This window comes from Cricetulus griseus, chromosome 4 (assembly GCF_003668045.3).
Source record: "Cricetulus griseus strain 17A/GY chromosome 4, alternate assembly CriGri-PICRH-1.0, whole genome shotgun sequence".
Lineage (NCBI taxonomy): Eukaryota > Metazoa > Chordata > Mammalia > Rodentia > Cricetidae > Cricetulus > Cricetulus griseus.
In genome coordinates this window covers 92,873,893-92,886,835 of record NC_048597.1, presented here as the reverse complement: position 1 = coordinate 92,886,835, position 12,943 = coordinate 92,873,893, and the positions used below count along the sequence as shown (strand labels likewise).

The following is a 12,943-nucleotide window of genomic DNA, read 5'->3' as shown; positions in this document are numbered from 1 at the left end:
ATATACCAACAAACTAACCAGAACCCATAAACTCCTAGAGACCACAGCTACTGAAATTTCCTCAAAAAAGAAATGAGAAACCTGGAGATGAGTCATTTTATAACTCTTATAAAGAAAAGTGAGGGGGCTGGAAAGATGGCTCAGTCACTGAAAGCACTGGCTGCTCTTTCAGAGGGACCCGGGTTCGAGTCACAGCACCCTCATGGCAACTCACACTAATTTCAGTTCCGGGGATCCTGCTCCCTCTTGTGGCCTCTGCAGGCACTGCACTCACATTGTGCACCTTCACACATTCAGGCAAAACACCCACACACATAAAATAAAAACAAAGGGGATTTGTTAAAAAGTTGAGGTACAGATGGCTTTCCTGGGAGCTTCTACCTCCTTAAAGAATAGAAGTCATTTCTGATGAAGACTTTGCATTCTTGCCACAACCCATTTTCTGATTTCTAAACAGGCTGGCATTATCTACCTGGGTGGTCGGAGTTCCCACGGCTGCCCAAGGCTACACTGTGGCTGCAAAGCTTGCACCCATGATTTTTCTTGAAGTAACAAAGCCAATCCTGCACTACAGGAAGCCTTGAAAGCCCCTCCTGTGTGGAAAGCTGTTGGTGTAAGAAGAGGCGGCTGAAAATGTTTACTTTGCCTTAATTTGCTTTAGAGTAATTTTCTTCAAGCTAACTGAGATTCCGAGGAATCAAATGGAAATGCTAGTTCATTAGGCACTGCCTTGGGCACATGCTTCCTCCTGCTGCCTCCTTCTCTCTTTTCTCCTTTTCTCCTCCTCCTCCTTTTGGTTTTTGGGTTCTTTATCTTAGATGAGGTCTCATGTTGGCTGGCCTCAAACTCTCCTTGTAACTAAAGATGACCTTGACCACTGGGATCACAACACACACCTTCACACCTATCATCCCTTTAAAAACAGGCTCACCCTAGACAGTCACATCTTCCATTTTTTTCCAGTGCACCTCACATTTTGACCTTCCCTCCCCTCAGTCCTTGTTCCTGTACTGTTCTTACAATTCCCCGTGTGAGTCCCAGCACAGCAATGAGCGTGTCCCGCCCCCCAGGCACTCCCAGTGCCCCCTTTGGTGGGTTGTTTGGATGGTCCAGTTTAGCTCCTCCTGTGATAGCCAGGGTTAATCACATGTTCCCGTACTATGCCATCTCTCTGTTACTGTAACAAGTTCCTAGACTGAGCACAAAAGAGAAAGTCTTACTGTGGGGCTGAGCCACCATTCCTCCACTGTGACCTAGGACCTACATGGGGCTCCAGCTCTTCAAAGCTCCACCAGATTCCAATAGAACCGAGCAAGGGACCAAGTCATTAACACAGGCATTTTGGGGAATATTCCAGACACAAAAGACATGACTTTGCTCATTCACACCAGATCTCACCACAGAAAGAAGACTGCTGGGCCACAGGTCACCCTGGCTTCTCTGTTGACCAGACTTTTTGCCTCTCTCCAACAGACTTACCCTGAGCAGGAGCTGCTGCGGCTTATCTACTACGGAGGTGTCCAGCCTGAGATACGCAGGGCTGTGTGGCCCTTCCTCCTGGGACACTACCAGTTCGGGATGACGGAGTTGGAGAGGAAGGAGGTCGGTCACCTGTCACCTGTAAGGGCAATGAAAGGAGCTGGGTGCTGCTGAGAGGAGTGCTGTCAAGCTGGGTACTGTGCAATTGGGCACTGTCACCTGGGCACTGTAGAGCCCTGCTTGCCTGTGGCAGTGTTGCCCGTGTCAGGGAAGAGACAGGAACATTGAAGAAAGAGCTGTGTGGTGGAAACATGACACAAGGGAATCTTCAAATAAGTTGACCTCCTGTTTTGAGGTCATATAGATTCCTGTGCATTTGTGGGAAGCACTGCAGGGACCGGTGTGACTCAGTTTCCCCCATCGTGACTTCCAGCAGAAGTGTGATGTCACAGAGCACTGATAATGGTACAGCATCTACTTTCACTCAGGCCTCTCCATCCTCCTGTAATTTCCTGTGTGTGTGTGTGTGTGTGTGTGTGTGTGTGTGTGTGTGTGTGTGCGTGCACTGGTGTGTGTCCACATGTGCACGTGTACACACTAGTATGTGTGTACTTATTTCCCCATGTGTGTGCAGACTTGTACCTTTCTGGTGCCCTAAGAATCCTCACCTTGTCCTTCTATAACCGCACCTACCTCCATCCCACCCTAATCCCTGGATCCTACTTACCTGTCTTCCATTTCCAGAATTTTCTCTTATTCAGGTTGTATAGAAACAGAATTGTGTAGTACGGAATTTTGGGGGAGTTAACTTTTCATTTGGTACAAATCTCTAGGTCCACCCAAACTGTTCTATTATTACCTGTTTCCTTTTCGTGCCTGAGTATCTCTGTGTGCTTATGCCACAGCATCACTCTGGATTGGGTGATTGGTAGCTGGGCATTGCCATGAACCTTTATTTACATTTTTTTTTTTTTTTGTCTAAGAAAAGCTAACTGCAGCCAGGCGTTGGTGGCACATGCCTTTAATCCCAGCACTTGGGAGGCAGAGGCAGGCGGATCTCTGTGAGTTCGAGGCCAGCCTGGTCTCCAGAGCGAGTGCTAGGATAGGCTCCAAAGCTACATAGAGAAACCCTGTCTCGAAAAACAAAAAAAAAAAAAAAAAAAAGAAAAGAAAAGAAAAAAAAAAGCTAACTGCAACTGACAGCTAGTGCAGGTTTGTGTGTGTTGGGAAAATGCCTGATAGTGAAATTACCAGGTCATGTGACAAAAGCATGTTCAATCTTGAAGGAAATGAGAAACTCCAGCAATGACTGTCCCATCTGATTTTGCCACCAGCTGTTTATGAGTGTCCCTCACCTAACGGATGGGTGGATGGATGGACAGAAGACAGTGGATGAGATGGACGCGTGGATGGGTGGGTGGATGGATAGCAGAATTTTGCTCAACTTGTAATCTATATGCCTGACTTGGCGTCTGGCATACAGTGGGTACTTATGAAAAGAAACTAATGAGTAAATGGATCAAGTAATTAACAAATGAAGAAATAGAGAAATCATGCAAACAGTTGAGTGGTTGTGTGAATGAATGAATTAGTAAAAGGAGGAGAGACAGAAGGGAAGTGGGGATGAAGCAGCCTGCTCTATAGTATTTCTCAGCACAGGACATCACAAAGCTCGTATCTGTTGGGTGCTAGCTGCACACATGTGGACAGGACAGAACACAGGGAGTTCAGCACCTCCTGTGACCTTGCACGTGTGCTGATAGGTGGATGAGCAGATCCATGCTTGCTACGCACAAACCATGTCGGAGTGGCTGGGCTGCGAGGCTATCGTCAGACAGAGGGAGAGGGAGTCCCACGCTGCTGCCCTGGCCAAGTGCTCTTCGGGGGCTAGCCTGGACAGCCACCTTCACCGGATGCTGCACCGGGACTCTACCATCAGCAACGAGGTAATGGACAGCTGGCCTGGGAGACTGCTGGCAGGAGGGAGACAGAGTCTTGGGACAGCCTTGCCATTAGCTTTGGGGGAAGGGGGGCTACAGGGACATTCAGAATCAGATCAAGGTTCAAATCCTACTCAGAATCTCTTGCCAGTGCTTTCCTTACCTTTGGGCTCAGTTCCTGCATGCATACAGTGGGAACAAACAGTGGAGCTGTGGGTACATCCCTAAGAAGACCGTGCTTATCAGATTCCAGTGTAGCATTAATGTTCAACTAACGATTTCTGAATAGCTACTATATGAAAGTACTTTCAAGAATGTTCAGAATGGGCTGGAGAGATCCAGTGCCCATTCTGGCCTGCAAGGACACATGCAGGCAGAACACTGTATACATAATAAATAAATCTTAAAAAGAAAGAAAGAGAGAGAGAACGGTTAGAATGTTCTGGTAGCTAAGGTGGACTTCTGGTCTCACACAGACTTTTATCTGAACAACGACTGAAGCCACTGAATGGCAGAACCTAGCATCAGAGTGGGGGAGGGGCAGGGAGGTTACAGAACCACGAGTCCCATCTGTTACCCTAGAAGGATGTAAATCCTAGCCAGAGCTCTCAGGTTCAACATTAAAGGTGGAGCGCTCCAATGTGGAGACTCGAAGGTGGGACCCAGAGGCCACAGTCATCTCTGAGAAGGCTCCAGGGCACAGCTAGGAAGCTGAGGCTTTGTGAAGGGACTTGTCCCAGCCAGGAGAAGGGATGGAATCAGGCTTCTTGGCTCACAACCCAGCAGCTCCAAGTGTGACCTTCCATCTTTGTCTCTGCTTCCTGTCCATCTCAGTCCTCCCAGAGCTGCAGCTCAGGACGCCAGAACCTCAGATTGCAGAGCGACTCCAGCAGCAGCACACAGGTGACTTTCAGAGGCCACGCTCTTCATGCCCTGCCCCCATGCACAGCCCATCAATCAAGCCCCACCCTCCAACCTGGGGTTGTAGGGATTGGATGTCCATCATTTACCAGCCACTTTGCTTGATACAGGCTTTCTCTGTAGCTTTGGAGCCTGTTCTGGAACTAGCTCCTGTAGACCAGGCCGGCCTCGAACTCACAGAGATCCACCTGTCTCTGCCTCCAAGTGCTCAGATTAAAGACATGCGCCACCACCACCCAGCCTGTATTGAGCTTTTCATGGCTCTGTATTGGAAGTGGACTCTCTAGCACAAGCAGTTGCAGCCTCCTTGAAATCCACAGTGATGGTTTTCAGCCTCCACAGACATCACCGTGCCAGGATCCCAGTTCTTTGTGTAAAATGACAAGGGTGTGCACAGGACACTGCATTCTTCAGGTCACCTCGAGGCGGCTCACAAGAACAAGTGCAAACAACATGGAAATAGGCTGTGCCATTAGAAAGGAAGGACAAGTGCCTGAGCTCAGTGCAATGCTTTGGGGGAGGGGGGTGTTTTCACTTAGTGTTGGTTGAATCTTGGACCCAGCCTCTGTGAATTCAGAGGCTGAACCCAATCCTGCTCTCCTATAAAGCATCACATTGCAATCTGCACTTTGCTTCTGTGTCCTTCACCTCTGTCCTCCCTTGAAACATTTCTGCAATCATTAGTTCACCGTGTGGCCTTCCAGACCCTTCTGGATGCCTTTCCATATGCAAAAATACCTAATGGAGAGCAAGACGAGGTAGTTCTTAAAATCCCACATGAATGCCAGTGGACGTATTGTTCAACAGCTTTTGGTGTCACTAATAAGGTTATTCCATCTAGGGCCTCATTAAACAAAAAGAAAAGCAAAAAGCAGTCTGGAGTGATGGCAGCTCAGTGGTTAAGAGCATAGACTGCTCTTGCAAAGGACCCAGTTCAATTCCCTACACGAGCACCTACACGAGCTGCCTCACAACCAGGTGTAACCCCGGGAGATCTGGCACCCTCTTCTGGACTCGCAAGGCACCTGCACTCATGTGGGCATACACACATAAATGAAAAACAAAATAGTTGTTTTTAGTGAAAAGCATAAGAATGTGCACAGAATGTTACCTAAAAACCTGTGTGTGTGTGTGTGTGTGTGTGTGTGTGTGTGTGTGTGTGTGTGTCTGTGTGTACCTAGCCTGGGACCTATGAGAGGTCCCAGCACTGCACATACACACAAAAGCAGAAATAGACCCAGTGAACCAAAACTGATGGTGGCCACACAGAGAGAAACAGCATGAGGCTTTGGGACCTGATCTCTACTGTGACCTTGAGGGCTACAGCTGAAGGACACAGAGAAGCACAAATAAACCTAGTTGTTAGAAGTCTATATAGTGAGAAGCCACCTTCTCCCCAAACTTCATTTCCCTAGTTGACCTCCTCAGAACCAGCTGATCAGATAATTGCTGATATAATTTCAGCATTTGGATTATTGTCTTAAAGAGCGTACACCTTTGTACTGACTGCATGCTATTCCACTACCTGAAAACTCCGTACTGAACTATCCCTTGTTGTTGGACATTAAATTGCTGCTGTAAACTGTGTTGCCATGCACATCCTGACCTGCATATCTGTGTGTCCCTTCCCTCAGGTTTTTGAGTCTGTGGATGAGGTGGAACAGACAGAGGTAGAAGGCAGGTCAGAGGAGAAACAACCCAAAATCCCTAATGGGAACCCAGCAAATGGCACTTGCTCTCCAGACTCCGGACACCCATCTTCCCACAACTTCTCCTCTGGCCTCTCAGAGCACTCAGAGCCCAGTCTTAGTACTGAAGACAGTGTCTTGGATGCCCAGCGCAGCCTTCCTGCTGTGTTTCGACCTGGAGACAGCAGTGTGGAAGATGGGCAGAGCAGCGAAGCCACCACTTCCCGGGACGAGGCCCCTCGGGAGGAGCTGGCAGTGCAAGACAGTCTTGAGAGTGACCTTCTCGCCAATGAGAGCATGGAGGAGTTCATGTCCATCCCTGGCAGTCTGGACATGGTCCTGCCTGAGAAGGATAGTGCCATGATGGAGAGCTGGCCAAGTGAGGCCGACAAGCATGGCCGGGCAGACAGCGAGGACAACCTCTCTGAGGAGCCTGAGATGGAGAGTCTCTTCCCTGCCCTGGCTTCTCTGGCTGTGACCTCCTCTGCCAACAACGAGGCATCACCTGTGTCTTCCAGTGGTGTCACCTACTCTGTAAGTAAACAGGGGTCTTTCCCCAGGAGGGTGAGACTGGCCGCAGTTTGCTTCATTCTCCCCATCACAGGGAGTCGCTGTAGAAACAGGAAGGGGCTGCTGGGCTGGGAGCCAGGAAGTCTGTTCCTTCTCCTGGCTGTGGGACAAGTCCTCTTCTGGAGCCCCAGTTCCCTAGCTGCTCCCTGGAACCTCCTCGGAGATGACCTTGGCCTCTGGTAGCTAAGGCCAGCCTCTATCCTCACAGACTTTAGTTGAACAGCTTAAAGCAGAAACAAACCCACTTTCACCATGTTGTATATCAGCCACCAACCTCCACATCCATGTTGTGTAACAACCAGTTACCCAAGGCCAGCGGCTTTCGCCAACCCACACTGAGCCATAGATTTGCCTCCAAGTCTGTGGATCAGTCTGAAGCTCTGCCCCAAGCTGGGCAGGGTGTGGTTCATTATAATGTCGGCTGTCAGGGGCTGGTCTGTATTGCATCCTCTGGTAGGCTAACCTGGGCTAACGTGGGCTAGTGCTCATGACACAGCTAAGGCTGGCCTTGAGCTCACTCTGTAACCCAGCTTCTAACTTACAGCAATCCTCCTGCCTCTGAGCACTGGGGTGACAGCTTTGTATCCCATTTAAATATATTGGAAATATTTGTTTTGAAGGAACCAGCTTCCCTTTTGGCAGCCATAACGGTCAAACATGTGCTTCTATGACCTTGTTCTAGAAGGTCAGATGCCTGTCTTGTGACAAGGAACCAATCAGAAGTTAGCTGGTGGCGCTATGCTTTACGACCCTGGGTGTGCTTTACAGACAAGTGCACAGCAATGATGTAGAGAGCATAGCAACCACCCTGGGAGGGCCTATGGGTCATAACAACCAGTTGACCAATCAACACAGGGCAAGCCCTCCAAGGCTGGAGGCACACCAATCGTAAGCCTGTGCGTACCCCTAGACACTCCCCTTACGCTGCCCTATAAGATCTTTTGGGAGCCCCTAGGAGCCATCTTTTCTGGCCATCCACCATGGCGGGTGGGTGAAAGACCCGAGCTAACATGGGGTTAGCTCGTTAAATTATAATAAAGCCTCGTGCAGTTTGCAGCAAGCTCTTGAATCCGCCTGGTGATTGGGGTGACCGAGAACGTGGCCTGGGACCCCGGATACTTGAGTTTTCGGGGGTCTAACAGTTTGATATTTTGTCTCTGATGCAGCTGTGTGTGGGAGCGCGTGCGCGCACGCGTGAGTGTGCACATGTGCACAAAAGCACACGTCTGTCCGCAATCCCGGCACTCTAGGTGTTGAGGCAGGAGGATGATGAGTTCCAGGCCAGCCTAGGCTACATCAGGAGACCCGGTCTCAGAAGAAAACTTTTTCATCAGGAAAAGTTGAAAATAGCTTTCCCAGGAGACTAAGAAAGAAAACAAACTCTAGAGTGAGCTGTTGGGAGCAGTTCTTGAGGTCAGTCGTCTCCTTTGTTCCCTCTCCCTCCCACAGCCAGAGCTACTGGACCTGTACACAGTGAACCTGCACCGCATTGAGAAAGATGTGCAGAGGTGTGACCGCAGCTACTGGTACTTCACAGCCGCCAACTTGGAGAAACTGAGGAACATCATGTGCAGGTGGCGGCTGCGGCTGGGGGAGGGGGGAAGGGAGGGGCATAGGGATGGGATAATGTGGGGAAAATGGGGGCTGTAGGCAGTCCAGCTGACGCTCTGTTACTGATACCACACTGATCCGGAGTTTTATTCTATTTATAGTAATAATATAGGACAAATGCAAAGTCAGGAGCAGAGAGAGCACAGAGGCATGCCGTCTGCCTTGTGCTCAGCTCCCTCACACTTAAGGGTCCAGGACCCCTTGCCTGAGGAATGGTGCCACCCACAGCGGGCTGGGTCTTATATTAATTAACATGTAACTAAGACAGTTCCCCGCCCTCCACTAGTGTCGTGACCCGGCATGTCTCAGCTCCAAGCCACAACAGCCATGAGGTTTTGCCTGACTGGGGGAGCGTGGGCTTGGAACCTCCTAGCAACCCAGCAGCGATAAAGACCAAACACAAGCATCTTGTCATCTTTAGAGAGCTCTCAGTTCCATGTTGTAAAACTAGAGTCTTTTCTTTATTTACCATCTTTTCGGCTGTTTCTTAACCGTGCTTCCATGGCCACGAGGAGATCGCTTCTGTCCTCTTCTCCTCTCTGCTAGATGGCCCTTAACTCTCTGTGCTCTCTTGTTACTTACACTCCTAGTATCTCTGCCCAGGTGCAGGCCTGTTCAGATACGTAGGCCCATAGAGATGCAAACTAGGAGACATTCCATACTGAGACTATGCTAAACCATAGCAGACTTGCTTGAATTAGCAATACAATAGTAGGCCAGAGCTCCAGGTTGCTCCTGTTCAGTAAAACCAGAGGCTGGACCTCAAAACATTCCATAATGGTACTATTTTGGTCCCCCACATGCTAGACAGGCCTGCCAGCCAATTCCATATAGACAGACAGACAGACAGACAGACAGACAGACACACACACATACACCTCCCTTCCCAATGTGATAGAGCTAACCATCACACTGACTTTGGACATGTTCTTTGCCTCTCTATGCCTCAGTCTCCTCACTCACACGTTGGTGGCACACACCTTTAATCCCAGCACTTGGGAGGCAGAGGCAGGCAGATCTCTGAGTTCGAGGCCGGCCTGGTCTACAGAGTGAGTGCCAGGACAGGCTCCAAAGCTACACAGAGAAACCCTGTCTCGAAAAACCAAAAAAAAAAAAAAAAAAAAAAAAAAAAAAAAAAAAAAAAAAAAAGAGAGAGATTCAAATATTCAGGGTGCATACAGGGCTGAGGATGTTATCCAGGCCACATGGGTCAAAGCTATTATTCATAGGGACTGATCTAAATTCCTGGTAGACAGACAGAGGGACTGGGTATGGCAAATCCCTAGAAGCTTTAATTAGTCACTTATTTGTGCATAGTGAACATCTCCATATAGCTAGAAAACAGGCGCTTGAAAGCTGTGTGTGGGCCTTGAAGGAGAAGTTGAAGACACTCCGACCTCATGCACCCATGACAGCACCCCTGGGGTGGTGGGGCACTTGCGGTGTACTGTGCTCTTGTGATGCTGTCTTTGACAGGGTTGTCCTGATGGCTGCACCTAGGATGTGTGGTGACACTGAGGGTGGACATCAGACTGAGGGATGGAGGACCAGATGGGAGAAAGGGGCAAAGAGAGCCTGGAAAAGCAGGCTGTGTGGGGATGCAGACTGTGTGAGTGGGGATGCAGGCTGACTGGGAATGCAGGCTGGGAATGGACAGGCTGTGTGGGGATGCAGGCTATGGTACCCTCATTGTGCCATTTCTCCTGCAGCTACATCTGGCAGCACATTGAGATTGGCTATGTCCAGGGCATGTGTGACCTTCTGGCCCCACTGTTGGTCATCCTGGATGATGGTGAGTGTGTCCCCTCTGCCCTGTGGGAGAGGAAGGGTCAGCCTCACTTGTGTCTCCGTGGACTGGGTCAGGACAGGTGCACAGCCTGGTGCAAACCCAGTAGCACAAGACGTTCTCATGTCCTATAGTGCACTGCACTAAGGCCCACCTGACTGTGGTAAGCCATTGCTTGACCATGAATAAGAACAAAGTGAAGCCTGGTCCAGATGGCATCCCTGGTATAAGCTCTACCAAAGTGTACAATTAAAGAGTAATTCTTCACAAGCTCTTCCAAAAATAATTCAATCCAACAAGATACAAAGAGTTATACAGCATAGCCAATTGGGGTTTATCCCAGAACTGCAAGGGCAGTTCAATATTTAAGCAACAACCAATGTAAGCCAATATAAAATATAAATACATAAAATATAAAATACCTGAATATAAAAGACAGACAGGGTGGGGTAGCCTGTGGCCCCAGCACTCGGGACATAGAGGAAAGAGGATCCGAGGTTCAAACTCATCCTTGACCAAGGTGAATTGACAGAAAGCACAGGCTACTTGAGAACCTGTCTCAAGATATTAAAAGGGGGGGGGGGTGGAGAAGAAGAACTGGAAAGGAATTAAAACTATCTATGGTGACCTAGTCCTGAATGGTTTGCCTTTAGGATGAAAATCTAAAGAATAAGAAAACAGAACAAGTGAGTCCATCAGGGTTGTAGCACACAAGATCAATAAGCAGAAATCTTGTATATCTACACAGCTGAGCTAAACAATCCCAACCTGAAATTAAGATAATGTGTCATGTCTCCTGAAGAAAGAAGTGTTTTCAGTACCTCTAAAGGGTGTGGTCTTCAATATATAAGCACTGAGCTGCCAAGCCTATCTGTTTACATATATTAAGAAAGTAGGGGCCAGAAAGATGACTCAGTGGTTAAGAGAACTGGCTGCTCTTCCAGAGGACTGGGGTTTGATTCCCAGCACCCACATGGCGGCTCATTGAGCCATCTCTCCAGCCCCACGACAGTTGCTTTTGAACACAGTGGCTTCCAGACTTAAGAATTCCATGAATAGGTAGAATTTCTGAAGGTAAGAAATATGGAAACCAACAAAGCAGTTTGTGTGGGCTTTGTGTCATAACCAGTGGGGACCTATCAAAGGAGTGCCTTTGTCTGATAGACACTTTTCCTCCCAGTACCTCTGTGGTGAGATCTGTGACACACTAAAGGTTGTTGAACATTGGAAGCAGTGGCCTCCACCGACTCCTCCCTGCCCACCTGCTTCTCAGGTGGCCATGGCCATGGCTGTGGACTCTGCTCTGGACCTCACACTGTGCCTGAGGCAGTGGCCCAGCTAACCCTTTAACCCTTTGCCTTGCACTGTCCCCAGAGGCCCTAGCCTTCAGCTGTTTCACAGAACTCATGAAGAGGATGAACCAGAACTTCCCCCACGGAGGTGCCATGGACACCCACTTTGCCAACATGAGGTCCCTAATCCAGGTAGGGCCGGAGGCTTCCTGCTCTGACTTTAGGGGAGATAGGGAGTAGAGCCGAATGGCTTCAGATGGAGCAGTTTGCAGGCTGAGGGTGTGGCACAGCTGGTGGAGCACTGGCCCACACAAGTGCCTGGTTAATAGTGTGATACCTTACAGCTTTTCCAGACATCCTTGTGTTGATTTTACCTCCTCCTTCTGTATTTTTCTCCCTCCCCTCCCTAATTGGAGGCCTCCATCTTCCCCATCATCCTCCTTCAGTCACTTGTGCCCCACTATTTCCCTTCTCTGTGGCTCCCTGACCTCCCTACCCCGGCAATGGTCCCCTTCTTAACTTTCCTGTTCTTCAGTTACTGGAGGCTGTGGACTTGCATCTGAAGATTTGGAGCTGAGAGAGTCAGATGAGAGAGAACACACCCTGTTTGTCTGTCTGAGTCTGGGTTATTTCGCTCAATTTTCTAGTTCCATTCGTTTTTTTTGTTTTGTTTTGTTTTGTTTTGTTTTTTCGAGACAGGGTTTCTCTGTGTAGCTTTGGGGCCTATCCTGGCACTCACTCTAGAAACCAGGCTGGCCTCGAACTCACAGAGATCCGCCTGCCTCTGCCTCCCGAGTGCTGGGATTAAAGGCATGGGCCACCAACGCCTGACATTTGTTTTGTTTTTTGGTTTTTTGTTTGTTTGTTTGTTTTCTACTTCCATTCGTTTGCTTTCAAAAGTCAGGGTTTCCTTTTTCTTTGGAGCTGAATACGATTCCACTGTGCATACATACCACATTTTCATTATCCGTTTGTCAGTTGAAGGAAGGATGTTAGGTTGCTTCCATTTCCAGGCTATCACAATAGAACAGCAATGAACTATGGAGTAGGATGTTGAGTAAGCACATGGGAAGGGGTGCTATGGCTGAGTCCTAAGTTAGACTTACTTTTAGCTTTTTGAGAGTTCTCCACACTGATTGCCACAGTGGCTGTACCAGTTTGCATCTCAAACCCACCAACAGTGATTGTGCCCCTCTCCACCCTGCTCAGCATTTGTTGTTGGCTGTTCTGTCAGTCTTGGCCATTCTGACTGGGACAAGGTGAAATCTCAAAGTTGGTTTGATATGCATTTCCCTAGCTACCAATCAGAATCTACAAGAGCCAGTCCCCCTCAGCCAGCTTCAGAGTTCTGCAGGGGAATCAGTTTACTCAGGCTGGAACTCTAAACGCTGTAGGGAGATCTCAAGCCCAAGGTGTGCTCTGCTGCAGCTTTGGTGGAATTCTAAAAAAAAAAAAAAAAAAAAAAAATCACCAAATATTTTGGATACAAAATGTTGAAGAAACAGGATGACTCAGGGGTGACTGCTGCTAAGCCTGGTGACTATATTTTGATCACTTGATCTCATGGGGAGAATGGACCTATACACACACACACACACACACACACACACACACACGAGAAAGAGAGAGAGAGAGAGAGAGAAAGAGAAAGAGAGA

At 48.7% G+C, this 12,943-nt stretch overlaps 1 protein-coding gene across 1 annotated transcript in view; it reads left to right on the top strand.

Moving 5' to 3' along the window:
- Nucleotides 1–12,943, top strand: part of Sgsm1 (small G protein signaling modulator 1) — a 47,243-nt gene that overhangs the window by 27,070 nt on the left and 7,230 nt on the right. Inside the window, exons 16-22 of the mRNA XM_035444167.1 lie at nt 1,474–1,602; nt 3,243–3,425; nt 4,254–4,322; nt 5,975–6,562; nt 8,048–8,172; nt 9,919–10,001; nt 11,370–11,479. Of these exons, the coding sequence (XP_035300058.1) occupies nt 1,474–1,602; nt 3,243–3,425; nt 4,254–4,322; nt 5,975–6,562; nt 8,048–8,172; nt 9,919–10,001; nt 11,370–11,479 (1,287 nt within the window). The remainder of the gene's footprint in view (nt 1–1,473; nt 1,603–3,242; nt 3,426–4,253; nt 4,323–5,974; nt 6,563–8,047; nt 8,173–9,918; nt 10,002–11,369; nt 11,480–12,943) is intronic.